At 45.5% G+C, this 26,926-nt stretch overlaps 1 protein-coding gene across 10 annotated transcripts in view; it reads right to left on the bottom strand.

The window, feature by feature from the left end:
• Positions 1 to 26,926, bottom strand: part of ARHGEF9 (Cdc42 guanine nucleotide exchange factor 9) — a 173,633-nt gene that overhangs the window by 41,800 nt on the left and 104,907 nt on the right. For all 10 annotated transcript variants that reach the window (XM_032444345.1, XM_015860490.2, XM_015860488.2 and 7 more), the window contains 4 exons: positions 18,424 to 18,603; positions 9,160 to 9,351; positions 2,328 to 2,507; positions 336 to 568 (listed from right to left, as the gene is read on the bottom strand). In XM_032444345.1, coding sequence (XP_032300236.1) covers positions 336 to 568; positions 2,328 to 2,507; positions 9,160 to 9,351; positions 18,424 to 18,603 — 785 coding nt within the window. The remainder of the gene's footprint in view (positions 1 to 335; positions 569 to 2,327; positions 2,508 to 9,159; positions 9,352 to 18,423; positions 18,604 to 26,926) is intronic.

The following is a 26,926-nucleotide window of genomic DNA, read 5'->3' as shown; positions in this document are numbered from 1 at the left end:
CATCTGCTGTGTGCTGGGGTCCTCTCTAGGACAAAGAAACGTGCCTTTCTGACCATTGAATGCTAATTAAGTAATTTTTCTAGTGGAACTGGTAGCATCATAAAGTACATCCAAGGGTAATTAGTTCACATGTCTGATTACAAGAGAGATGAGCTTGGCTCCACTGAGAATCAGTGCTTTGAGAAGCTTTTTAACTATCTGCTCAACCTTTGCCCTGCTTCAATTTATACAAGATGTCATGAGGAGCTGGACAGAAAAAAAACCACCAACCCGTGTGTGTGCAGATGAAGAAGCATTGAGCAAAACCCCCCTGTGTAAGACAAGCACGCCCATACCTGTGATCCTGTGCGGTGTACTTAAGAAGCTCTGCGAGCTGCAGGGGGTATTTGCAGATCTTCTGCACTGGTGTCAGTAGGAAACCATCTATGGCAATGTCAATCATCTGCTGCAACAGACGACACGCTTCGAAGAAATGCTGGTACCTGCTATCTTTCATCAGCTTGGAAAGCTCCATGCACGCATCCAAATGATTATTACAGTACTCCGAATAGATCCAGAAGCCATCTTGCTGTGAAAGGCAGGAGGGAAGGGATGACACGTCAGTCAATCACCAACATTATGACTAAAGAAAAAGTGATACCCCTGTAGGAGGAGGAAGGGTTGATCCTGAATTCTTTCCCTGCTCAGAAAAAGTTGCCATGGGATTAAAGGAAGGAGAGAGAGCCCTTTGTGCTGACACACGGCTAAGGTCTCTGCAAGCAGCAGGTGTGTTAAAGTGAACCCCTGTGCAGTGCTGAGGGTGTTCTCAATTTCATATTCCTCTTTTCTCCATAAAAGGTAAAGGTAGAACCAAGCCACAGCTCTGGCCTTCAGTAGTACAAGGCAAACTTGCTTTTTTTAGAGCTCTCTACCTGAAGGATCATGAAGCATCTGACAAGTGCTTGGGATCTGGGTAGTTCTGAACACCTCTCTACCAACAGGGAACCCCGTGAACCAAACACTGTGTGGAGTTCTCTGTGGTCAGAAGTTCCAAAGACTGGAAAACCAACCAACCAAACAAGAAACCCACTTGCACACTCACATGCCCAGCCACCCTTTGCTGGCTTTCAGCCTCCATGGAAATGAAGACAAGTGTCAGATATCGCTCTGAATAGCAGCAGTAGCTTTTACTATTGTTACTATAAATGAATTGACAGCACAGCCTTAGGACATGAAATTTTAGCTACTGATTCTCACCACGATTTCTCCCATCTTTTTCCCACAAGGGTGCAATACGCTGCTGCTGTGGAAGCAAATATCAGAGATCGCAGGCTCTGATGAAAGTGAGCAACTTTAATGTTGTAATGCAATTTCTCAAAAATAAACTTGCCTTTTAATGAGAAGAGCAGTGATCCTTAAGAGATACCACAAGTCTTTTCAGGGATGCTCTGCTGAAGTTTCATGAATTCCTATTGGAAATGTCCCTAGTACATGAACAGTCACTAGCTCAGCCCTGATGTAAGTAACACAGTACAGAACACACATCCTGGGTGGCAGCACCTCAAGTGTATGCTCTGATACAGCTTTTCAACCTCCCTAAAAGAAAGCCTAAAGCTGCAGGACTGCAATTTCCTTGACAATTCCTGACATATTTACAGCATTGGCCAATCTAACAGCTCCTGCAGCACGTGGCTTATATAACAGCATGACAGGCAGGGCCAAACCTCTGGGACTGCAACATCAGCTAAAATGTCCTCTTCGGTGCACACTTAGTGTGAGCTGCCACTTTGCTCCTGGCCCAGCCACCCTGCTAAGGAACACATTGAAGCTTCACAGGTTTTTCAGCCCTTGTAAATGCATCTCAGTGCCATGAGCAAGCATCCTGTCCATTTGTACTCCTCTACTTTTCAATGCAACACACAACTAAGACTTCTTGTTACTCCTCTAGTCTTCCTTGCCTACTCCAACAGCCTGGTCATCCCTGATCTGATTGGGATGGCTTGTGAAAGGTTTTAAGTCATATTTTGAAGAGAAAAAGAAGGTACAGATGATGTGAGAGACACTGCGCCTATGTAATATGAGAGTGGATATGGAAGCATGCTGGGATTCAAATGCAGCGAGGGGGTTATCCAACTATGTGCTTCACTTGGAGTCCTCCCAGCATCTGTACCTTACAAAGTGGATATAGTGGCTATAAAGTAGCCTGTGGTGTATCTCTACTGGCAATAGAACAGAAGAGAACTGATAAATGGCAGTTAGATGCTGTGTGGTTCCTGCCTTCTGACTTTTCCTGTACCCCCCAAAAAACAACACCCAGCTCCCCAAACAAAGTTACCAAGTGAACTTACGTGTTCAAGGAAACATGGTCCGATCTCACTGAGATGGGGATCCTCGTTGTTGTACTGTTTCTCCAAGTCCCGGACAAAACCCATCTGAAATCTATAGATATCTTCAATGTTCCCGAAGATGATCTTCAGCTGTTCATCACTGAACATATCCCTTCTCTTCCGGCACTGCTTCAAGTAGCCCTGTAAGAAGTAGGACAGAGCAATCCATAAAATAATCCAACCACTGATGCTGCTTCCAGATTTTTCTTCAGTTTCTATCAATTCCTCTCTACATTTAAACACAAAATAGGCAAAACATACCTGGAAATGCCACAAGCCTTTTTCTGACACCTGAACCTCTGATTAACCACCTAAGGCAAGCAACAAGTCATACATGGGAGCACAGGTGAAGGCAATTCAGCTGTGGTACCAAAAGGGATGGAGCCTGGCTCCACCTCTCCCAGATCTCATTTAAGGACTGACCACCATTAAAGCAGGATCTCTTTCTGGAGATTGCTCCTGTGTGGACTTTATTGTGAACCTTCAACATTGGTGAGGATTTTCCCTTTATCCTATCACAATAATCTTTCATATGAAACATCTGTATAATCTCTGTTTACCTATTGACTGTATGACTGTACATTGCATAAACCAGCTTTGCAAACAGAAAGTTCCCCAGAGATCTCAGCCAGCATGGCCAGAAGCTGCTCTGTCCCTACCTGTGCTGCAGAGAACAGTAAAATACAGCTGATGGCTCCAAAGAGATGTTACCCAACCCATCAAATATAGTAATACCCGTTATCACAGCAGCTCCTACAAACACTGCCATTCTCACATCCCCTTCAGTGGCACGTGGCAGCATACAGAAAGCCATGAGAGGCTGTCAGTCCCCTGTCTGCTCTGATTTCTCCTTTTGGCCACAGTAATCAGGGCAAGGAAGTTGCCAGTTGTGCTGAGAAATACTCTGTCAATGTGTGGCAGCGTGCCCTTGCTCTGGGAGGAGGCTATGGATGGTGTATCCATCCTGAGGTACTTCAGCAACAAGCAAAATGCTGAAGGCAAACAGCCTTCCCTTGCTTGGCAGGCAATGTTGTTCCCCTTCCACGAGACAAAAGCAGGAGGGCTGCAGTGCTGTGAACACCACACAGCACTGAGGCAATGCAGGAGCTGGGGTGGGTGTTCCAGCTGGCCCCAGCCCCGAGCAGCACAAGCTGCTGATCAATGCCATCTAGAGGAAAGCAGCATCGTTTTAATTTTGGTTTCTTCTATACCAAATATGTTATTCCATACGGTACAAAACAGGCAGAAATTCTGCCCTGTTTTCTCAGCTGTCACTTTTTATTGTTTTTCTTGCTTTGTGTCCTGCACTGTACAAACATCAGACTCTCCCACTGAGTCTACAGCTGTGCAGGATAAATGGAGAAGGAGAGAAGAACAACTGGGATGCAGAGAATTTAAGGAAATTCCCCAGAATAAAAGGGAATCTGCAGTAGAGTTGGCAGCTGTTCAGATCTCCTGCATCCTGGTCCAGAGGAAGAACAAAGTGCTCCTTATTACTTAGTCTTCATTTGTCCATGATGCACAGTGGTGCTGAACCCAACTTTAGCTGGGCATCACACATTGCTCTAAAGGCCTCCTGATCTAAAAAAAAAAAGGAGTGGATCAATATTCTAGCAAAAAAAAAAGTAACACACTGAGCTCTGCCTGCCTCCCTGCTTTGCTGAGCCTGCGTTGCCCACAAACTTGCCATCCTGGTTTCAGCTGAATCATGATGACTTCAAACAAGCTTGCCTGAAGCATATGTGGTCCAGGGGATGCAGTGACACACACAACCTTGCGATGCCTGGGCTGAATTTCTGACCCTGAACTGATCCATGTGACATTGAGCAAATCACTTCACCCCCCTGCACTTTGCCTGTCTGCATGATTTAGACTACAAATCTTGCTAGGCCGAATAGCAAATGCTACGCTGGCCTTTTTCGGGACTGTGGCCTCTTGGTTGAAAAGAGAATAATACAGGGGTCATCATGTGATGACTTTCCCTATGTTCATTATATAGGGAGAGAAAAAAAGAATGAAGAAGAAAAAGTGCCAACAGCTCCAGTTGGATGGCTATATTTGGGAGCTTTAGATGCTTAGTCACACAGACGAAGTGCCAGCTGGTGACACACAGCTGCTGGTCCATAATGCAAGCCACTGGAATGCTATAATAAAGTGTCCTTCAGCCTCACCATGTGGTTCTGGGAGGGAGAACTTCAAACTGCGGAATGATAAATGCAACTTTGGCCGAGCTGGCAAAGAACCTGCCTCTGCAATGTCTAGCTCAGCTAGAAGGATGCTGTTACCATGAACATGCCCGTTCTTACAGCCGGGAAGCTTGAGTTATGGAATACCTTCCCCATTTACTAAATCTAGGTCTCTCTTCTTCCAGCAGCTCCTTGATGACTCATTTCCCTGGGTTTCCCTGTCTCATTTTTCAAGGCCAGGAGGAATCAGAGCACGCTGGTTGCCATGCTGCAGGACAGTTGAATGGCAAATGACATTTCAAACTATCAAAGAATAATGCAGAATATTTTCCATGCTCCTTTTTGTGTTTACCTGCTTATCTCAGAACAGCTACAAAAAAAAAACAACAATAACTCATGGACCTGCCCACAAAGGCAGGGCCTTCCTTTTGGCCCTGGTTGCAGTGCTAGCAGTGCTGAACAGCTGCTGCAAGGCATTTGTGTCAGCACCTTTGCCCTGCTGCATGCTGCAGGCTGCCTGCAAGCCAGGTTCCCCTCATGCACACGCTGCTTTGTGAAATCAGTCCACGGATGATTTATATGAACATCTTTCAGCCCTGGGGTTGCTATTGGCTGCAGCTTCTGTCTTGAAAATCCCCTCTCCTCTTGCTGCTGGTTCATCTCTTTGCCAAGTCACGTGCTCCAGAGAAGCTGAAGCAGCACATTTCTGCACAGGCACCTATAAAACCATGGGGAGAATATGTGAATGCATGCAGCTCCCAGCCTTATCCTCTACCCAGCTTGTGATGTTTGGATTCCAGCAAAGGGGAGGCTGAAGACTCCAATATATCCTGCAGCAAGCACCAGCTAGAAGGATGTTGCATATTTTTTCCAGTAAATTTACTTCTGTTACATAAAACAACGTCATCTTCCTCCTGTTCATTCCATCAGGTTTGCTCAGAAGAGGGATAGCTGACTGATGAGCAGATGTTGAAGTGTGTTTTGCTCAATGAATACCTAAAAATAGCTGTCAAACTGTCTCCCTTTAAAGTACATTTCCATGTAGTCCCTGAGGTATAGGCCAAAGTTAGAAAGCATTTGCAGGAGGTTAAGTGCTAAGTTTTCTTCACCCCAAAGTAGGTTTAGAGACAGTCAGGAGAGGTGGACAATCCATCTGTCCTTCCTGAGAGCGAGGAGAGCACTAGCAGAAGGAAAAAGGAGGAGATGACAGCTGCTGCAGGCTGCGAGTTAAAAGGCAACTATGATAATATTCTGAGCCAGACTGGGAAAGAAAATGTCCTGCAGGCTGCCCTCGCTTTGGACAAGCACCATCTGAACTATCAAAATACTATTTAGTAGAGCAGTGCTAACACACCCAGGTGAGCATCACGTCCGTATGTGCAGACCCAAGAGTAACCCAAGAACAAACCAGAGGCTGTTTGAATGCAAAAGGCACACTAGAGCTGTGCCTGCTCCCAGGTGGTCAGGACTCTGAAGCAGCAGGCAACAGAACTACTGCACATCAGGCACAGACCATGCATCAGTCTGGCTGCACTCCTTCCATTGGCACCATGGATTGCCCTGGGAACCACCTACAGTGTACAGCAAAATCCATTAGGAACACAAGCTGACTCCTCAGAAGGAGCCAGCTCCAAAGGAGAAAAACAAGTTTTGCACAAGCAAGCAGCAGAAGGCAGCTGCAAGTCACATACTGGGGAATACATGTATGTATGTACATATGTATGTCCTAATGAATCTAAATAACTTTCTACAGAAACACCCTTCACTCTGCTAGCCACAGATGAGAAACTGGTCATAGAAAAGTGCCAGCAGCCCCCCATACATGGTCCTCTGGAGGTGCACCACACCACTACCATGAGGGTTTTATGTTGCTCATGTCCTACACCTCTGAAAATGAGTCAGGCTAATGCCACTCGGACCATGCAGAAGCTTGTCCCATCAGCTCTGCACATCAGACTTGGCTCCACATGCTGAGATGCACTGCTGTTTAGCAATCAGAGCTGTCCAGGCACCAAAGCAAAACTTAGATGGGATCCAGACAGCCTTATTAATAAATAAATTCAGAGTGATATGACTTGGGAAAGAGCAAAAATGCAGCAATGGAAGTTAGCTGGTGTTCCCCCCTCCTGTCCCTTGGGGCTTGTTGCTCCCATCAAGCTGCCTCTGTCCCAACATCTCGGCTGCTGTGCTGGTGTCACTCCTGGTAGGGATGTAACCTTTGCCTACCCAGGCTCAGAGCCCCAGTGCAGCAGCTGGCTGTTGCTACTCATTATAAAAGCCTAGTTTTCAGTAGCTGATTATTTTTCTAAGCTTTAACTGCTAAGCCTGAAATTCCTATTGCTGGATATTTCCCTAAGGCTAGATTCTTTTTCCTTCTTTTCCCCTTGGTGATATTAAAGAATAACAATCCATCTGCACTGGAAAATGCAGCCCAGAGAAAGCTCAGCATTTTGCCCCTCATAAAAATCTTCAAAAACTGTTTTACCATGCAGCAACCAAACCTTCACACAGAGCAAGGGCAGCACAAGAGCAAGCAGCAGCAATTCTCGGTGCTGTGTGGTTTGTTGAGAGGGGGATTCCCCTCCAAGCCAGCTGCTTCGTGAAGCACAGGTAATTTTAATTCTGGTGCTGGCGAGCTTGTGAGCTCCTGACTTAGCAGGGCTGGTGCCATGGGTATTATGAATAATAACACGGTCTATAATAACAGAGTAGCAGGTTCTGGGAACACATCCTACAGCAGAAAAGAGCAATTGGAGGGCTCTTAATCACCTCACAGGGGCTACAATCCTCTGACAGCAACCTCATATCTTAAGGTGTCTCACTGGCCTTAGGACTTCTTATTGTTATTCAGCAACAGGAGTATGACTACATGGCTGTGCTCAATGCTAGATCACGCTCAGCCTTTGCCACCCAGCCATCACTCCTCTGCATTCCACCAGTATGTCATATTGCAGCTGTTTGTCCTTGCACCTTCAAATAAAAGAGCAGGAAGGAAAGGGGAGCTTGTCACTGCCACCAGCACTTCTGCAGCTCATCATCAGATGTGTGGTATCTCCTCATTCCCTGGTAAAACATCACCTCTGTATAAACCTGTTTGGAAGAGCTCACGGTATCTCCAACTCGCTCTTAAGCACAAACAGGAACGCTCATGTCATGCTGTGCCAAAACACCAGCCATGGCTCAGCTGGCCCCGAGCCTTCTCTAGGCAAACTGATGGCCCTGATTGCATTGAACAAGTGACAGCCCATCAGTCTGCAGACAAGAATGCCCACTTCAGTCCTCCTTTTCTAAGTGAGGCAGCTGAGTCACTTCCTGGTGCTCTACCTGGCAGTCAGACTTATCTCTCAACACCATTTTGTATCACACATCTCTTTCACACATTGTGCGTGTTGTCACGTGCTGCAAATCAGTGTTACTCCACAGATGTCACAAAGCTGTATCTATCTGCTCCTCCTGCAAATTTTATTTGGCAAAAGCATGGTGACATGGCCAGGAAATGCAAGTTCAGATTCATTCAGTTTTTCAATAGAAAAGTGCAAATGCAGGAAAAGAAGCACAAGGAAGAAAAGTTCCTGCAGCTTTTCCCTTCTTTAATGCAAAGCCCTCTGACTGAAATAGCACACTGAAATTAAGCTCATTTGTTTCCAAATTGAAATCCCAAGACTCTTCCATATTTGAAAAGCATCACAGTTGCTTTTTTGGTTGGCTGCTTTGCCTTGTCAAAAGAAAAGTGGCAAGTATGAAGGAAGGAGGAAGACATTTTCTAAGTAGAATTTGCAAAGGGCTTTACCACATTGATTCTGGAAAAACTGGACCTGGGCTCACGGAATCCTAAACCTTGAGAGGGATGAGCAGAAAGCCCCAGACTGTGAGTTTTGTACCAACAAACTTCTCCCTGTCTCTAAGACAGTGCCCAGGCTGTCTTGCAGTGCATTGAGACACATCCGTGTATTCCCCTTCCCAAGCACCCAGCACCGCAGGCACTACACTTCACGTGCAGATTGTGGTACTAGGGCTGCAGGACACTAAGGAGTTGTGAGAATTAGTTGTGCATAATGAAGAACCACGCTGAGGATGTGAGGGTGCAGTCATCAATGTTCACCTGCTTGCAGTTTCCCTTACACTATGGAAATGCAATCCACTTCCCATGCTGAACACATTTTGCTCTCAATCCCACTGTAAGAGAAGCCATTCAGAGCTAGGGGAAGTTGTGAACCCAATGTGAAAGACACAGATTAAATGGTTAACTGATAGATTTAATTATGACCTAATTTCCTTGGTCAACAGTTCCAAAGTAGATGGCAATAGGCTTTAATTAAGAGAAATGCTTGAATGATTTCAACCTCATCGTTTTTCAGTCAAAAAAGTACTAAAAGAAGATCAGAAATTGTTCTTTTGGCTAATAGAAACCAAAGCTAATTAGCAGATCTAGCAGAAAATACTCAGAAGTATCAATACTTACTGACAGGTGCTGCTCCTCTATTACACACACTACTCATAAGCACACTGCAACATCTTTCCCCATCACCCAGGAACAAACTCAGCCCTCAGCTCTCCACAGCCCATCACGTATGTTGCTGCATCCCCCATGTCACAACCCCAAGTACCTCACAAATGTCCTTGAGGTGCTTGATGTAGTGGCGCTCCGTGCTCATGATCTCATTGATGACATTGGCTCTCATCTGATCTCGGTTCTGGACGGTTCTGCCAAGACAGAGGCAGTCGGCGCTTGGATCCAAGTGACCATTCTGCACTTCGCTGGTTCCCTCCTCCACTCCATCTTCTTGGTTCACCCATAGCTGCGAGGAGAAGAGGGAAGAACAACAAGGTTATTTGAAAGTGCATCAGGAGGCCAGAGAATGAAGCCTGGGCTGTGGTATGCACAGCACTGAGTGATACTGGAGTGAGTCCCTCTTTATGGCAATGGTGATGCCAGCAGTGCATCCATGGCAGCCCAGAGAGCCCATTTTTATAACAGCATAACCACAGCCCCACGTGGTTCCTTGCACACCACTTGGTTCCTCTTGTAAGCAAAGGGGCTGTGGGTTTTGATAGTTTTGATTCCAAATATAAAATCATCATATCAAGGCAACCAGACTGCTGGATGCTGCCAAGTGTTCTGAAATACAGCGTGTTCATTTGTACAGCAGAGCAACCTGCAGAGCTTAGCAGCATAAAGTATTGCTTTCCCCAGCCCTCATCAGCTGCTGTGACAGGAGGAAACCTCTGGTAGGAGGGAGGAGACCCCTACAGATGTCTGCTTTATGAAGATCGAGATATGCCTTCTTCAGGAATCTGAGCGGGTCTGACCGTCTGCTCAAGCTAATTGGGTTATGGCTCTCAGGTTTCCTCTCCCTTCCCAGGCCAGCATTTGTGCATGAGCATTGATTTTCATTTCACAGCAGCTTTCCCCCATCATTTCACATGAGCCATTCTCATCCAGGCAAAAGCCCTTTCTCAGCATCCTGAGGTTACAATTCCTAAACTGCACTGGGATGAGATGAGGCCATTCCTTGACAGAACAAATTTTCCTGCCATTTGGAGATCAGAAGGTGGGTAACAAACACACCCTTGGCACTGGACATTTCAGACTGCAAGGAATTGCTGGAAGCAACTGTAAAGGATCTCTGCACCTTCAGCACACTCCATTTTCATCATCAAATAAAAGCACACATTGAACTTGTACAAGTAAAGCTAATGCAGACTCCACACCCCTGTCTTTAAGCACAACATATGGACCTCATTTTGTTACCTGTTCCCCAAAAGAAAATCTGCTTAAAATAACCCTTAAAAATCCAAATTGGGCTCAGTGTGGCTTGTAAATGAACATTACATAAAGGTTAAAACACAGAAGCAGTGCCGTCGTACAAATGTCATCTCAGATGTTACATAAACGAAGCGACTCCTCAGTATTTTAAGCTGAAAATACCAGAGACCTTGAAATGAAAGAATGCCATGAAACTGTCCACACAGAGACATAAGGGAAACAGGCTGCGTAGCTAGCTTCATCTTTTATTCTTCTTTTTGCTCTTGGTAGTTTTTAGTAATTTCCAGTTATTCAGCTTAACTTCTGTTTTAAATGTCTTGATTGTAAGAGGCCGTGTTCCTGCAGATTAGTGAAGTGAAAAAAACGAAAGCTTCCCACGCTCCTTCCCTGTTTTCCCATCCAATTATTATGTTTTGCTAAACCGCATCTCCTCTTATTACAGCTCCCACATTTTGCCTTCCTACAATGAGTCGCACAGGCCAAGAAGCCCAAGTGTTGGAAGGAAAAACACCTCTTCTCTTGCAGAATGTTCACGATGCTGCAAAGTTAGGTTTAAAAAAGAAAGAGCCATAAAAAGCCTGACTTTTCACCCTGCTCACATTTGTGCCATGCCTGGGAGCTCTCAGGGACTATACATGAGGGTACATGGAGCTGTGATGCCCATTTAAATGATGGGATGCCCTCTCTGTAGGATTCATGGGGCACTGCATCTCTGCCAAGCATCTGGGGACACCTTCTGGGAGGGAAAGCCAGGTGACACAACCTTCCTGTCGGTCACACCTCAGCACTGTTCCTGCTGCTGTTCCCAAAGCTTGAAGGCTTTGTACCCTTCCCCAGGACAGCACAGGCAAGAGTCAATTTGATGTCCTGTGTGACAGAGCAGAAGTGAAGCGCGGTGAGTGTGGCTGTCAGCTCTTGTTTCTATGCCCCGAAGCCCAGGGGAGGGCTGTGTCGGGACACTGGGTGCAGCAGCACCCAGCGCAACACGGCCATGGCTGCAGCAGGACAGATCTCCTGAAAGCAAACTCAAACGCTTCTATGACTCTATGATTCTAAGAAAATCAAGAACCAACACAGGTATTAAACCCTCTACTACTTTCAGCTGAAGATGAATAAGCCTTCCTGCCCTACCTTCCTGCTGCTATGATGAGGTGTCTGCAGCTGTCCCAAGCCCAACCAGAACAGCTTGTTGCCAAGCCTCAAGACATTCCTGCTAGTTTGGCAACCAAGCTCAATTTTACAGCTCTGCTTCCTGGAGCCAGGCAATCACGAGAAAAACTTCATTTTCATTAAAAAAAGCAAAAGTCATAATACAGAGGAGAAAAAAGCTTGAAAGCATGAATCCTAAAGGCTTTGATTCTCTAACGCAAACAGCAAGCTTGTAAATGTGTATGATTTCTGAAAGCCTCAGAATTTGGCGCACCTCTTGTGTACTGTAGCGGCATTCCCAGCTTCCACATAATGAAACTCAGGAGTCCTGCTTTCTTCTTTAATTAATTTTTTTCCCTTTCCAGCTAGGATTCATGCTTCCAAAAGGAAAAAATTACCATTGTAGTCTAGAGGACTCCTGCTTTAGATTAAAACAAATGCAACTGCTTTATCAGCAAGAAAGCTTTCTCCCTGTGCTCTCAAACATTCCAGCTTTGTATCTCCACATCCGAAGTTTTCTGCAGTTCAAGCACTTATTTTCAGGGGACCACCTGAAGTCCAGAGCATCCCTCAAGGAAGAAGAGGAACATCCTCAGCTCTGCTGCTGAACTTGGGCCAACCCCTTCAAATGGTCTAGGCTTTTCCCATCTATAATAGGGGGTAAGCTCCCATACCAATAATACATTTCATGAGTATTTTTGAGGTTTGCAAGCTTCATGTTGAATGAGGAGCAAAGGAAGGCTTTTGCATCATTCAAATTATGGCCTTAAAAGCATCACTGTAGGCTTGCCCTGCTCTTGTTTTCATCCGCAAGCAATGACATGGCTAGCTGGGTGCTTGGTCTTATATAACACTGCTGGTTTTTTACAGCTTCAGCTTTGGGGTTTGTACAGCTCTCAGAATCCTCTAGTGCTTGTACTTAGCAGTAGCTGTGCTGCGCTTGGACAAGGGGAAGTCACACTCAGGGCGTTGTGTCCACCATCTCCAGAGGGCAGATCCTATCTGCTTCACTGTCCTCACTTGAACTTCGATGATGCTGCACTGCAGGCAACAGGCAGGTAGAAGAGGCAAACTGGGGGTGACACTATTCCTTCCCAGCGCCTTAATCAATGTCATCTTTAGCTGATCTAGACAATGCTGCTAAGGGTCCTATTACTTATAGCCCAGTCCGTAGTCACCTGTGGGTAAGGGAGCGCTGTTCAGCGGGATCTAGCCATATGCAGCTCTCCCAACAATGCTCTCCTGCCCCAAATGCTTGGCTCCCCACTGCTGCAGTAATGGCTGAGATACCTTCCATTAGTAGAAATATGTCCCTCCTCTTCCTTAGATATCTTCCAACATGCACTGAACAGCAATGCACAGATTTACCTCCCCCCTGTAAAACTGCATCTATTTTACAAAAGAAATTTCAGACCTCTGTTTTCCTCCCAGCCTCACCTCACCTGCCCAGTCCTCCCCACTCCAGTTGGGTGGCTTCCACCCCTGCTAAGCTCCTGGAGGGCTTTCCACAGGAGGAGATAGGAATTAAACTTGGCACCTCTCACTTGGATTTCAAGAAGTCTCTCTGGGCTCCTGCTCTGTCCTCAGCAATTAGGGGCTGTGTCTTGGAGCAGAATACAATGTTGGGATACCAGCTTTAATTACTGCATCCAACACTATCTATATTTTAGGATCCCCAAAAAAGGAATAAAAAGACAAAAATAACAGCTGTTCTTGAAATCAGCAACAATCCTACAAAAACAAACTAGCCTGCAGTGCCTTTTTAACACCTCTGCAATGCAAAAAAGCACAGGCTCTGAAATAATACAGTGCAACAACAGCCTCCCTCACACCACTGAAAAGGTCCAACATGGCAAAAAGAAAAGAAAGAAAGGAATGCTGCCATTAGAACCATTTTGAACTTCTAAATTAGGAATTAATTAAAAGGAACCAACAAAACGTACAGACAAAAAATCAAGTTGCATAACACTGGTTCTAAGTGATATTTCACTTGGAAAGGCCACTCCACACGTGCAGAACAGGCTTATCACAAGGCTCAAGGTCCCATTTGGAAACTCAACCCTGATTAGGAAGCCGTGACCAGTAGTAATTGGCAGAGGCAGATAAAATAGTCAAGAAAAGTCCCTTTTGCCTAAGGACCCAGTTCCAGGAGCCAGGGAGAGTTAATCACTTCATTGCACTAGTTAATATTATATGTGATTTATATAAAACCTGTAGAAATGTGATTTATCAATTTGCAGCTGTACCTAAATGGTGCATAAAATCACCAAACGGCACCATTCCAACATTAGCTGACCTGTAATTATTATATATTTAGACAGCTGAAAGCACACACTGTTATATAGGGACACGTTACTTGAATGGGCACTGTGGGCTGATAGTCTCATCATAATCAGAAGCATGATAAAACAAACATTTTACCAGCCATCGAGATTATTTATCTCCTTCCACTGGAGATTCACAAGGACAAAACTAGCAGATAATGTGCCATCCTGGATCCTAGCTCACAACTAAGTAATGTGGCAGATTAACACAGGCAGACCCTTCCAGAGAGCTGCTGCCATTCTGCTCACCAGAGGCTTTTGTAACAAATACCAGTGCAGAGCTTTGCATAGGAACAACAGTCAACATCCATCTCAGAATGCCACTCCAGCACCTGGGCACCACAGATAGGGAATGTGCAGGCTGTGCTGGGGTCCCTGAGCCCCATGGCTGATGTCTTTCCCTCCCCTGCCTGCAGAAGAGGTGAGGGCCTGGCAGGTCTAGGTGCTGGGACACTCTCACCCTCCCAGCAGCCCCAGCAAATCCATTTCCAGCTCTTCCACTTCTTCCCCAAACTCCTCATTGCCAGCTTCAGCAGCTCCCTTTACCCAAGGTAAGAAGTATCCTTCACTCACTGCTGGAAAAGGAGAAAACAAGGACTCCATAGGAACACCTTCACACTCCATATCCATGAAAAAAAACCTCCAAGGAAGACGTCATGTTTTCACCCTATTTCCTCCACCAGTTCTCATGGGCACCAGGTAGTAAATGTTGCTTGGACACACAATACACCAGGTGTGCTATACTTTACCCTCGCAGTACTGCATTTCAGCCCTCCTAAAATCCTAAAGCATCAGTGCATAGAGGAGCTCTTGCAGTCCCTTACATCAGCCCAGCTTTCAAGGAAGCCATCCCTGCAACTAGCAGAGGCTGGGTCTTCCTTCACCACCAGCTTGGCAGAAAACAGGAAAGGAGCTCTGAAGATTTGTGCCCAATTCAAAGAACAGCTTCAAAACAGTATATTTGCACCCAGAAACCAGCCTGTAGGAGGAAGGGCCCAAGTGCCTGCATTTGAACCTCTGGAGATCTGACAGATGCTGAGCTGAGTGGCATTCCCTGTCACGTTAATGACAGTTGCAATTAGCACAGGCAGTGTTTGGATGCTAAAATGCTGCTTGACTTTAAAAAAAAAACCACAATTTGTCTGCAGTGCATCCTGTCACTGTAGAGTACTGCTCACGCTGTGCACGGTACCTCCACCAGAAGCTATTTTTGTGCTGGATTTGCCACAGGAGAATAAAATCTCCTTTAAAAGGCACTGATGCTGCAGCAGACACTGCAGCACACAATGTTTTATTTGTCCAACAGGTGAAGGCAATTCAGTGCCATCCTCTTCTCCCTGGGAAATCTCTCCTTGATGGCACGACAGTTGGTTTTAAGGAGATGCTAACACAACAACTGCAGTGGACTGCATAGCGGGAGGACGTGCTGCTATATGGAGGTAGCTACACATAGTGGGACTCTGGTTTCAATAGGAGAAAAAGGTGACAGGGCAGCAGGATGTGGCAGAAGCTTTCCTCTATCTTCCTTCCTTCTTGCCAAGTCTCAAGCTAATAAGAAGATAACTGCAGGCCTTCTGCACAGAGACAATTCCCGTGCATTCCTCAAATGCAGTATTTGTTTGCAACCCTCTGCTTCCAAAGCAGGCACGTAAGAGAGGCCAAGGTAATCAGCAGGTTGCTGTTTTTCTCTGCACTTATAAATGGGATTTTTTCCTGCTACCAGGTTTTGTGAGTTCCAAATTCTCTGCCAAATTCTTTCATGTGATCTGGCTGAAAAGCAAGAAGCGTCAGACATTTCACTGCAAAGCACGTTTTCCAGCCCAGGTTTGTATGCAGAAGCAATCCAAACAACTTCAAGAAATATCTGACTTTGCAGTGATCTCCTGGTGCACCCTCTGTTAGCATCTAAGGGAGACCTGCAGTCAAAACATACTGAAATTAATCCTGTTTGGTTTTACACCCATTTGGTCTGGCCTGTCACCCCTTCCTCTTAACTGCTTTTGATCCTCTTCTATGCCACATGTTGTTCCCTCTTCCGCCTCTAATTGCATAAATGAAATATAGAAAAAAGAAAATATCTTTTCTTATGCATGTAAAACTAGAGCCATCAAGCCTAAATCGGACAGCTTTCTGGTATGATGATCCTGCAAGTAAAGTGGGAGGGGAGAAAAAGGAATCCGCAAGAATAGAATTGAATCATATAATAGAATCATAGAATGGCCTTGGTTGAAAAGGACCACAATGCTCATTTAGTTTCAACCCCCTTCTATGTGCAGGGTCACCAACCACCAGACCAGGCTGCCCAGAGCTACATCCAGCCCGGCTTTGAAAGCATCCAGAGATGGGGCATCCACAACCTCCTTGGGCAACCTGTTCCAGTGCATCACCACCCTATGAGTGAAAATCTTCCTCCTAATGTCTAACCCAAACCTCCCCTGTCTCAGTTTAAGGCCATTCCCCCTTGTCCTATCACTGTCCACCCTCATAAACAGACAGTCCCTTTCCTGTTTATATGCTCCCTTCAAGTACTGAAAGGCCATAGAGAGATCTCCCCAGAGCCTTCTCTTCTCCAAATGAAGAAGCAAGGAAGTGACCTCTGCCAGCAGGAGAGCAGAACATGGCAGCCCAAATGGTATCTGCTTGCTCAGTGCATAACAGTCAGCAAGTGGGCGACCTCATGGCTGCAACCTGACAAGTACTGAGGGGAGAAGGCAGCTCAGGACTGGAAAGCTGAAGGGTCGATTTCAATGGAGTGACAAAATGGGCAAGAAGTCTGATCCTAGCTGAGCCCCAAGGTTCATCCCAGGTTGTTTTTCTGACATTCTGCTCTGTGTATCACAGTCTCAGATTGATGGACTCCTTTCCTTTGTTTTTACCAACTTCTAAAAACAGTCTCTCAGTGTCTGAAAAGCGTGGGGAGAGATGGAAAGTTCAGCCAGGCCAGATGATCCACATTGGGCCTCAGAGTAAATGGGCTTGTTTGGTTAAGTTGTTCCTCTGGTGTTTGTTTGGAAAAGAGTGCAGTGCAAAACAAGGCTGTTATTAAATCTAACACGAGCACCACGCTTACAACATTACACAAAAATGGGCATTAAATCTTTTCCCCTGAACCACAAACAAAACATCACTGGCAAATGTACTGAGAAGTTAAACTGGCCCAGAATACTTCAGTCTCTGAATCAAGCGAAAATAATGAGACAGATTTGTCTAAAGCAGCCTTCCCAGCTAGCAACACGGATGAGATGTGCTTGTGACACCGGTGAGAATATTTTCCCCAATGAGATTATTGTCTTGATCGCACCTCATACAAATCCATTTACCAAGCTCATTATTTCCACTTGGTGCAGGGTCAGCCTCGCAGTGCCCTATTCAACAAAACACTGAGCATCATTTTTTATTCTGGGAGTTGTGTTAATGTTTCCCACCCGGGGAGCTTAGTTACTCTCGATCTCAGCACTGGCCAGACTCAGGAGAGACATCTGAGCAGCATAACAAGCACCAGAGGGGAAAACAGAATTGTGCATCAGAAGGATGCAGTAACACATGAGGGTCTGTGGGTTCCTTCGTCAGTGGTCGTTATACACCACTAGGAAGCACAAGGTCATAATTTCTAAATCCCATTTTCCCAATCCTAATGGCTGCTTTCTGTATGGTGTGGTATAATTCAATAGAGATCTTGAGGATGCAGCATTGACCAAAAGAGGAAGGATTGGGAGGAGGGGTAAGGCAGGCAGAGAACCAAAGCTAACATGGTGTCTTTTTAAGATGCAGCATTGTCTTCACTGTGTGTTTCAGAAAGAAGTCTTTCCCTTGACCGCTGCAGAGTTGTCAAATTGCCCAGGAGGCTCAAAGCAGAGGGTCATCTTTCAGACAATTTCACATGGCAAAAGAAATCTTCATTTCGGAGCCAGATACCCTAAGCTTCTAAAGGAATTAAATCTCTCATTCTGCCTTTCATACCCTCGGCAGAAGGGAGTGGAGAAGGAAGCACACGAGGTCAACGCCGATGTCTTGACTCCCTGAGGAAGGCTCCAGAGGGCCCTAATAATGTGGCAGAAGCGATGGTAGCAAGAAGGGCATTTCCTTGTGCTTTCACTTTCTTAAGATGTACAGAGCAAAAATAAATTAATAAAAATAAATTAAGTGCTTGAATCCTTTTTATTTGGGAAAGGCCGGGTTGCCACTGGAGGCATCCAGGTACAACAAAACCTGCTTCAGCAAAGAAGTGATGACAAGCCAAATTGTTCCTGGCCCCCTTAAAAAAATAAACAGAGCTGGTTGCTCTCCCAAGCGCTGGCTGCCTGTAGACCCCATTCCTTTACTGACACTCTGCATGACACAACTGGTTTGCCAAAAAAGAAATGCTTCAGGAGAGAGGTGACGGCAGGTTAAGAGACACAGCAAAGGCATTCCACATCCCAAGAGCCACAAAGCAATGCTTGGATCCTCTACTCCACTCCCATGTCTTTCAAAATCATTTTTCTTTCCCGTTTTTCACACAGAAAACAACATGCACAGTGGAAATAATCACCAATGACAACAAATGCAGTAAGTAGAACAGTTCATCAACCAACCCGAGCAGCAATGGCAGCGATTCACTGAAGCAGAAAAAAAACAAGAAGGTCACTCACCCTCACGAAGCTGGCGGGAAACCATCCTTCTTCGTCATCAATCTGACCCCACCACCAGTCCTTGTTGGAAGCATCCAGCACCTTGATAACGTCTCCTGCTTTAAACGCCAACTCCCGGTTGGCCATGGTGACGTGATCCCATACTGCCTCAGCACTTACAATAGAACCACCACTGATCAGCTTTGGAAACAGAAAACCAAGAGTCAGTAAGAGCTGGTTTCCGTGACACAAACACAAGCACAGCAGCAGCAGCAGCACAGAAAGAAAGCGCTCAGCCAAAAGAAAACACTTTTCTCCCATTCCAATCCATAACCATTTTGCCTTCACATGAAGTAATAACAAGATACAAATCAGCCTGCAGCCATTTCTCAGACTGCAGTTCTGCTTCTAACCGTGCCCCACATGCAAGTGGGTGTGTGGAGGTTCAGCATCCCCAGTGGGATGCTGGAGAAAGCAACACTCCCCTCAGTGCCACACTAACTGCGGGCATGGGCATGCACATCTGTTTGGGTCCATGCCAGCCAGCACCAGGCATAGCTGAGAGGTCCCAACAGGGCCAGAAAATGGCATTCTGCAAAGGAATTTTAGTTTCAGTGCAAGTTTGCTTGGTTAAAGACAGTCGCAGCTCAAGTCTCAGAAGGCAATCCATGCAAAGTCAAGCAAAGCTTTCAAACATATTAAGAAGAATGCTTTTTGTATAACTGTAAGCTTAGTATTCCTCTAATGCTAATGACATACTGACTGTTTTGAAATGCTCCCAGCAGGTGAGAAGGGTACAAGGGCATCTGCTGACCTATCACAAGCCCATCCCTAAGAACTGCACCAAGGCCAGCCTGGTGCCCTGGGACTAACTGAGCATGGTCACTTTAGAGCTGGCCAGCAGCATCGCAGTGACCTCTGAGAGTCTCACTTTCATTTCAAGCCACCCAGTTTTATACAAATTGCTACCTAACACCTGCTAGGAGAACTCATGCAATCACTGGCACTCATACAACATCACACCAACCATCCACCTGCACCCAGGACACCTGCTGCTCCTCACAACGAGTTGTTTAGTTTTTAACAGAGTAATAAATGTTTATGGAACAGTCAGAGTGCCTGAGTACATCTAGACATTACCCATGCATTTACTGGCTTGTCAGAGCCATCCCAAGTCATGTTCTTTAATTCCGGTGCCTGAGATGCACTCAGTAAGCACTAGGGCTCACCTCTAGAGTGGAATTTCAACCCACAAAGAGTGAGCTCAGCTTTGCAACCATTACAGCTCTTCCAAGACATTAACAGCCACAGATATCTCTCAGTTTAGGCAAGCAATACAAAGAGTAAAGGCAATAAACCCGTCACCGCTGTGAGGTAAGGGGAGAAGCACTGGGAATAGTTACAGAGTACTTAACAGCTCTGCTAGAAGTTTGGCTTACAAAAATGCCCATTAACAACTACCTGCACAGTAAGGACTTGCAGAAAACCTTCTGGCACTGCTGCAGGGTTCTCAGCATAAATGCATAAGAGCATGTAAGTCCCTATGGGTAATTCCATCAACAGATTAAAGGACCTAATGTACAGTTTCTCTTGATCTGATGTTCCTTTAAGAAATGTAGCTTCTCAGATTTGTGATAACTGCAGTTACAGCTTCAGCTCTTCAGTTTTTAGGGTCAGTTTACATAACAAAAGCAGTATCTAAGAAAAGAAACATGCTTCTCCATATATTCTGTTAAGGCTTTCCTAAGTACAAACCTTACAAGATATCTGGATAAGAGAAAGGAAAATTAAAACATGGGTTAATAATAAGCTTCCACTAAGAGTCAAGCAGTGGGCACGATGTGTTGAACTTACCGCACAGGACACCTAACAGATTGGTGTGGCTTTATCTTATACTTGGGCATTTGATGCAGGGGGGGCTACAGGCAAGTAGCATAGAACCTGAAGCTCGCCCCAGCCCTGGGCAGCTCCCTTCCCTTGGTGTTTCAGCAGTCCTTCAGGCACCCGGACATTTTGGCTACAACATTCTTGAATACAGATGATCAGAACTGTAAATACTGTTTCCTAAGAGACCTTACCAGGGATGCACAAAGCAGCATGGAATATTTCCCTTGCAGCATCTCACTGAGACACTGCACCTCCACTTCCTCCCATGGCTGCCGCCCACCAGCGACTCACTGCGATCTGGCATTCATCTAACGAGATGAGGGAGAGGGCTTTCTTTTTATCTAGAAAATCTGGTGTCTTATCAAAAAATAAATCAGGTTGGCCTGACACTCATTCCCTTTGTTAACGCCATTGGGTATTTCATCAGTTTTTTTACTGATGTTGAACCAGGAGCAGAGCTATTACAACAGAAGCTGCGTTTTTTGCTTTTTCTGCTTCAACTGACAGACTTCGCTGCTACTTCATACACAGGCAGATCTGAGTATGAGCTGCCACAAAAATGTCACCAAAACCAAGCTTCAGAGGGACTGTGCTTCACAGCCTCCTAGCCCACTTTGTAGAAGCAAATTTCCAAGCCTGAGGCTCCAAAGCCCAGCTTTGAGGAGCACAGTAGGGCTGGTGGAGAGTGCAGAAAAGCAGGGCTGTGTGCTCAACCTTGTGCTTCCCAGTGCTGCTAGAGGGACATTCAGCTGGTCCTTTCCTCAGCCCAGCAAAGGGATCCACTCAATGGGAAGCAGGCAGCAAGCCTCACCCTTCCAGAGTACAAAAACAGCTCAGCCTGCATCCCAGTGGTGGGATGGCAGAATTTGAGTGCTGGGTCCACTGAGAAAATGTCAGCACCTGACACTGAATGGTGCAGCTTTTATTTTGGAAGGCATCTTGCTGCATCTGTGCAGCCTTCCGACTCATTCAGGGCAGGGTTACAAAGACAGAACATGACGTCTGCAGCAGCAAGGGATGAGGTCAGAATAAAGTACTGTATATTTCCTGAGAAAATGCAACACAGGAGCTCTTCAATCCAGAAAGTTCACAGACCCTGGTTTCAAGTCTGAGCATAAACACTGTGGTCAGGCATCCTCAGCCAGAGACTTGGAATGGAACTTATCTTCTATGCTTTTAGATGCCTACCATATAGCATCTGAACCAGTCATCAGGACTCCTATATAATCAGCGAAGAGAAAGACACATCTGGAGTGTGATTCATCTCCACTATTTCAGTTACCTACCTCTAAGTGAGGTGCATCGTGCCCTAGAAATGACTATTTCTCTCTGTTCAATTGGGTGATGCAGAAGTTTACATTCCTGACATCTTAATATCCACGCTATAATCTGGCTGTGGCCAAAAAGGGGTAAGCAAAGATTGGATTAAATAACTGTAATCACCATAGTAATGGCCAAATAGTTAAATCACACTATCCCAGACACCAATTTCCTGGTTTGCAAGGGCTTTGTAAATAACACTGTGTTCTCTGGACCCATTGGGAGAATATCAGCCTCATTATAATAATGATGATCTGAATATCTGGGGAAACAGCACTGCTCAGAAGGACATGGAGGCAACCAGAAGAAACACATCAGCTGATAACATGCTTATGGGTCTGACAGACCCTACATACAGCATGTCACCCAGGTGAAAGCCCTAGATCCTATGACAATCACCTTGCAGCAATCCCCCAGTTCAATTTTCACTACAGGTTTCAAAAGTGCTCTGCAAACCTCCAATAAAGAATTCAGGCACAAATCCTTGCTCTGAAGGTGCTTATTTAAGACGGCCCTAATACTTATGTACAACAGGTGACTGCTTCGTGACAGCAAACAAAGCCACTGGAAAGTAATTCAGTAACACCCACTTAAGGTCCACGTGGATTCTGCTTTCTCTTCTAGTCTGGTTTTATTTCAGGGAGGGACTGTGGCCACTGGAAACACTGAACTACATTAGAGTAGTTGCCGTACAACTTAAATAAGTGCAAAGTTTCCAAGACTGTGAGCTCTGGGTATTACTCAGAGGTAATGAATAATCCCAGGGCAGGTATTTCGCCATCGGATCATTTCCTAATGTGTTTAATTGAGTTATAAAAGTTAAAGAACAAAAACAAAAATCAACCAAAACCCACAGCTCTGGGTAGTTCCCATTCAAAATAGAGTCACGTTAACTATGTACTCTACTAGAAGATCAGGGTGGCACTTTGTGGAGGGGAGATGGAGAAAAGCACAATGCCATTTGTTTAAATCATCCTTGTACAGACACGTCCTGTATACAAGCAGCATAACGGTGCTCTAAAATAGTGATGGAATTTCCTACTGTATTCAACAGGCTCCCTCTATAATGGCAGCAGCCAAAATACCTTTGAGCAAAAATACACAGAGGGTGGTGTTTAGGGTGAAGAAACAGATCCCTGGGTAAGCCCTGCAGAATAGGAGACACTCCATTTCCTATGTTCCCAGCAGAAAGACACCTTACACTGCTTTACCCACTCACGTTTTAATTGCATTTCTCCCTCATGTGCAGTAATGCTTACAGCACAGACTGTAGGGCAGTTTCTCATGGGACTATTTATAGTAATAGCAATGCCATCACCTTAAAGATGTCCCAAGGAACATGTGTGTGGCTGCTCTGCAATCCCCTTGTCCATCTCCATGTTTAAACAGCAAACACCATGTGTCCATGTGTCACTGGTTTCTGAGCTGGCTTGGCCCAGTTCTGTGGCTACTGGGGTGGGGGAACTCACCAACCCACACCATAGGAGAAGGGGAAAGAGGTAATGGAAAAGGCTCATTAGGGCTGGGTTATTACATTCTTCATTGATTTAAATTTTCTTGAAGACAGAGCACCTGGCACAAGTGAAATCACCTGGTCTCAAATAAGGCACGGTAGCAGACTCCAGAGTATGTTATTCTCTATGTCATTCCTACTAATTGTAACAGCCACAACACAGAGCCGCAAACCACATCTGGAGATCTGAGATTGCCTATAAGATCAAGGCAGAAATGAAGAAAAAGGCTATAAAGGAGCTGGAGTTACCCCAGTAAAGCTCTGCTCTTGTGGTTTTTAATTGGCTCTGGAGCAGCAGCAGCATGTCTGTGCTCCAGGGGTGCCCATTGCCATAATTACTTTCCAGTTCTTTCAGCATACGGGGCACGTTAGGCTTCCCCTTGCCTGATGACATATCTTCTGTGTACAGTGATTACAAATAGCCAGTAACCATAATCTTTTAAATCACATGAATTATGGGACTGGTTCTGGTGACCAAGGTTTACATTACCCAGGAAAGCAAAATCTCTCCCAGTGAACCAGCTCCCAGCACCAGCACAGGCTGTCAGCATGAATCCTGCACTATGGCACATGGAAAACTAAGGTCTAAATGCATATAGAGGTTTAAAGCTGTGTAAATCCCAGTCTTCTGACCAAAGAGGAGGACTCCTCACATTCCTAAATGACAGCAGAAATGACCTTAAAGACCTGCAGGCATATTGAAAATCCTTCCTGTGAGCAGAAGTCCACAGCCACGCTTTGCTTTATGCCCCATTTCATCTTACCCAGCTGACCCTGCACAGCACAACGTGGCAAGGGAAGCTGGCAGGGTCTGCTACCAATGTTAATAAACCCAGCCTGGCCCCACCGCTCACTGCTGCAGCAAAGCCTAACATCACCGCATTGGACACAGGCTGCTGCAGGACTCGGGGAAGATTGATACAGATCCTTCCCAGTTATCCAGGGTGTAAAATAATGCAGATAAGCAAAACCACAGATATTACGAAACATGTATAAATTAGGCTCTGGGAATGCACAGCAAAGAGCGGAGCTGATGCAATTGAGGATGCACAGCACCGAGCGCTCAGCTGCATGCAGAGTGTTCTGAGCATCCCTGTGCTGATCCATGGCCTCAAAAGCCATTTGGGGATAACCAAGACTTGCCTGAAAGCATCAGGAATGTCACACCTAGATTCATGCTGCCCCAAAACCCAGACCTTCCTCAAAAAGGAAAGTGGAAAGACTTCCTCCCATGGAGCAGACTGGCTGGCTGCAGGCAAACAGAGTTAATCTGAGCAGGTTTTGCAGGGAGGGAAGGTGAAATTGTAAGTGCTCTGAGGAAGGCAAAAGCACTTGATGATTTAAAGATTATTTCAAAATGTACATCACCTGTTACTCCAGGGCACAGAAGTTTCCGAAGCGAAAAGAAATTAAAGAGCAAATTACACAAATTACTCCCAGTGGATTTCATTACTCCACACAACACAGCTCTGCCCAATGGCACTCGGGGCTGCTTGTCCCAGACACAGAGTCTGCACCCCCAGAGCAGCTGCAGAACTGCAGCAGGCACCTGCAGCACAGAGCAAGTAACAAACACTTAAGTCGTCCCAGACCTACCCAACAGCATACAGCCACCAGCACACAATGCACATGGGCACGTACACCATGAGCACCACGTGCTGCAATTTCACTTATCTGGAATCAAACATCCACGGTAAAATGAAGTGACAGGACCAGAACTGATGAAAGCATAAGTAGATACATTGTTCTGTAAAAGCTGACACGGTTGGTCAGGGTCTAAAAGATCAGGAAAGGAAATTAACTTGTATTTAAGTCCGTTAATACAAAGCAGAAATATCACTCCTGGATGGCCAAGCATAAAGAATGGGAAGCAAGAGTCCCTCTGTGATGTCAGTCCCTGCAATGTGTTTTAAATTACATCACATTATCCATACATCACATGATGTGCATCCTGCCATGTTACACCACAATGAACTAAAACACATCATCAGTTAACAGCCTTAATGCACAAGTCCCATATATTGCTATTGTAGAATGAGGTCAAAATAACAGCATTAAAGAAGAAAGTTTAAAAACATAAAACAAACAAACAAAAAACCATATTTAGCAAAGCAATGAGAACCTACTATGTAAGAAATAGAGGTCGCTAGTATTGCTGCATGATGTGCCATCCCACTCCTGGGCTCCAAAAGCATTCAGTTTGCTCCAGCATAAGCCCCATGACGAGCATCACTTTTTGGGTACTGACACATGGGGTGAGGAAGAGAAGGAGGGCAGCCCTGCAGGTGTACATCACAGCAAATGCTTTTGCTCCCTTGGTTTCAACAATTGGATGTCAGGCATTGGGCCTGACATTCTTATTTCCACCTAATTCACTCTGTATTACGGTCTATTTTCTTAGTCAAAAGCTCAATGGTCAATCCCGGATATAAGAGGTTATCTCACCAGTAAGGTAATAAAATAAATGTATGCAACTCCCCTGCAGATTGTCATCAAGCCCTATAAGCCTATTACAAGGATTGGCCAGATCAGCAATGGGATATGCGGCTTCCTCCCCTAAGCTGCTTTTCTCAATTCAGCTCAGGTTAGCAATGAACAGAAGTCACTGTCTGGTGGCTCCTGTGCAAGCCGGCCCTTCCCATCCCTGCAGTCCTGCTGTGCAGGATGTGTGCCAGCCTGGCTCCCTGCATCCCACCCCTCCAACTCACATGGGCCACACTTGCTTCCTGGGGTGACAAAGCCATACCTGGATGGCACTGAAGAAAGCAGCTACGTAGCGAGATAATTCCATTCAAAGTCTAGAGGGCAAAATTGTCACTGATGAAATATCACTGTCTATTATCTGTTGGCAAACGCAGCACATAATGGCAGCCACTCAACTTAATGGCTTACATTCCAGTTCCTTCAAACGAGCCCATCACCGCCGTATGTAATCGCAGTATATATTTAAAAGTATAATTTCCATCCAAACAGACCGTAGCTGGAGCATTATGACTCACAGCTCCCTGTGCATCAGAAAGCGTGTCACGCAGACCAGGAACTTGTGAGCCAACTCATGTGTCCAAGCGGACCATGCATGGCAACCCCGTTCTGACACAGCTGGCAGCCCCCAGCTGCTGAGAGCCCCTCGCTGTGTGCCCAAGGAACAGACACAGCTCCTGAAGTGCATGTTGGTGAGGGATACAGACATTGGACAGAAGTGCAACAGAATTAAAAGGCCTCTCTCCCCATATACTGGTCCCAGAGCTTAGCATCTGAATAGCTAGAGTTGCAAACTTGCTTTTATTTCTGCCATAATAAAATCAGCTCCACAGCATAACTGTGTGTTCATGTTAAAATGGGCTCAAATGCATGGGGAAGAAGCATACAAATGCAATTTGTTTTTTCCAGGCAACATGATGTTTTCCCTGGCTAATAGATTCAATTCATTAAGGAACAACAAGAGCCAAGCAAACTACTTGCAGCAAACATTTGCTGATTTTAGCAGCATTCCCTCCTTGGTGAATTATCCACGAACAGATTGGCTTTCACATAATTATTTTTACCTGCTATGATTTGACAACCTTTTTCAGTCTAACTTCATTATATACAAACTACATGTTCTGTAACTACTGCTTAAAACAGTGATAATTCCTAATTTCTTTAATGAATCAATTAAGTCTCCCAGCACCACTCTTGCTCCTGGATTCGATGACTACCACATTCACATACCATTTTCAAGATGGTCAGGATGGAGCGTTCAGGTGAGCAGATATTTGCGCTAGGATTTGCAACACTATCTTAAGGCAAACATCTGAGTTGTCT

Source organism: Coturnix japonica, chromosome 4 (assembly GCF_001577835.2).
Source record: "Coturnix japonica isolate 7356 chromosome 4, Coturnix japonica 2.1, whole genome shotgun sequence".
NCBI classification, from domain to species: Eukaryota; Metazoa; Chordata; class Aves; order Galliformes; family Phasianidae; genus Coturnix; species Coturnix japonica.
Note: the sequence above shows the minus strand (reverse complement) of the source record. Positions and strands in the feature narration are given on the sequence as shown.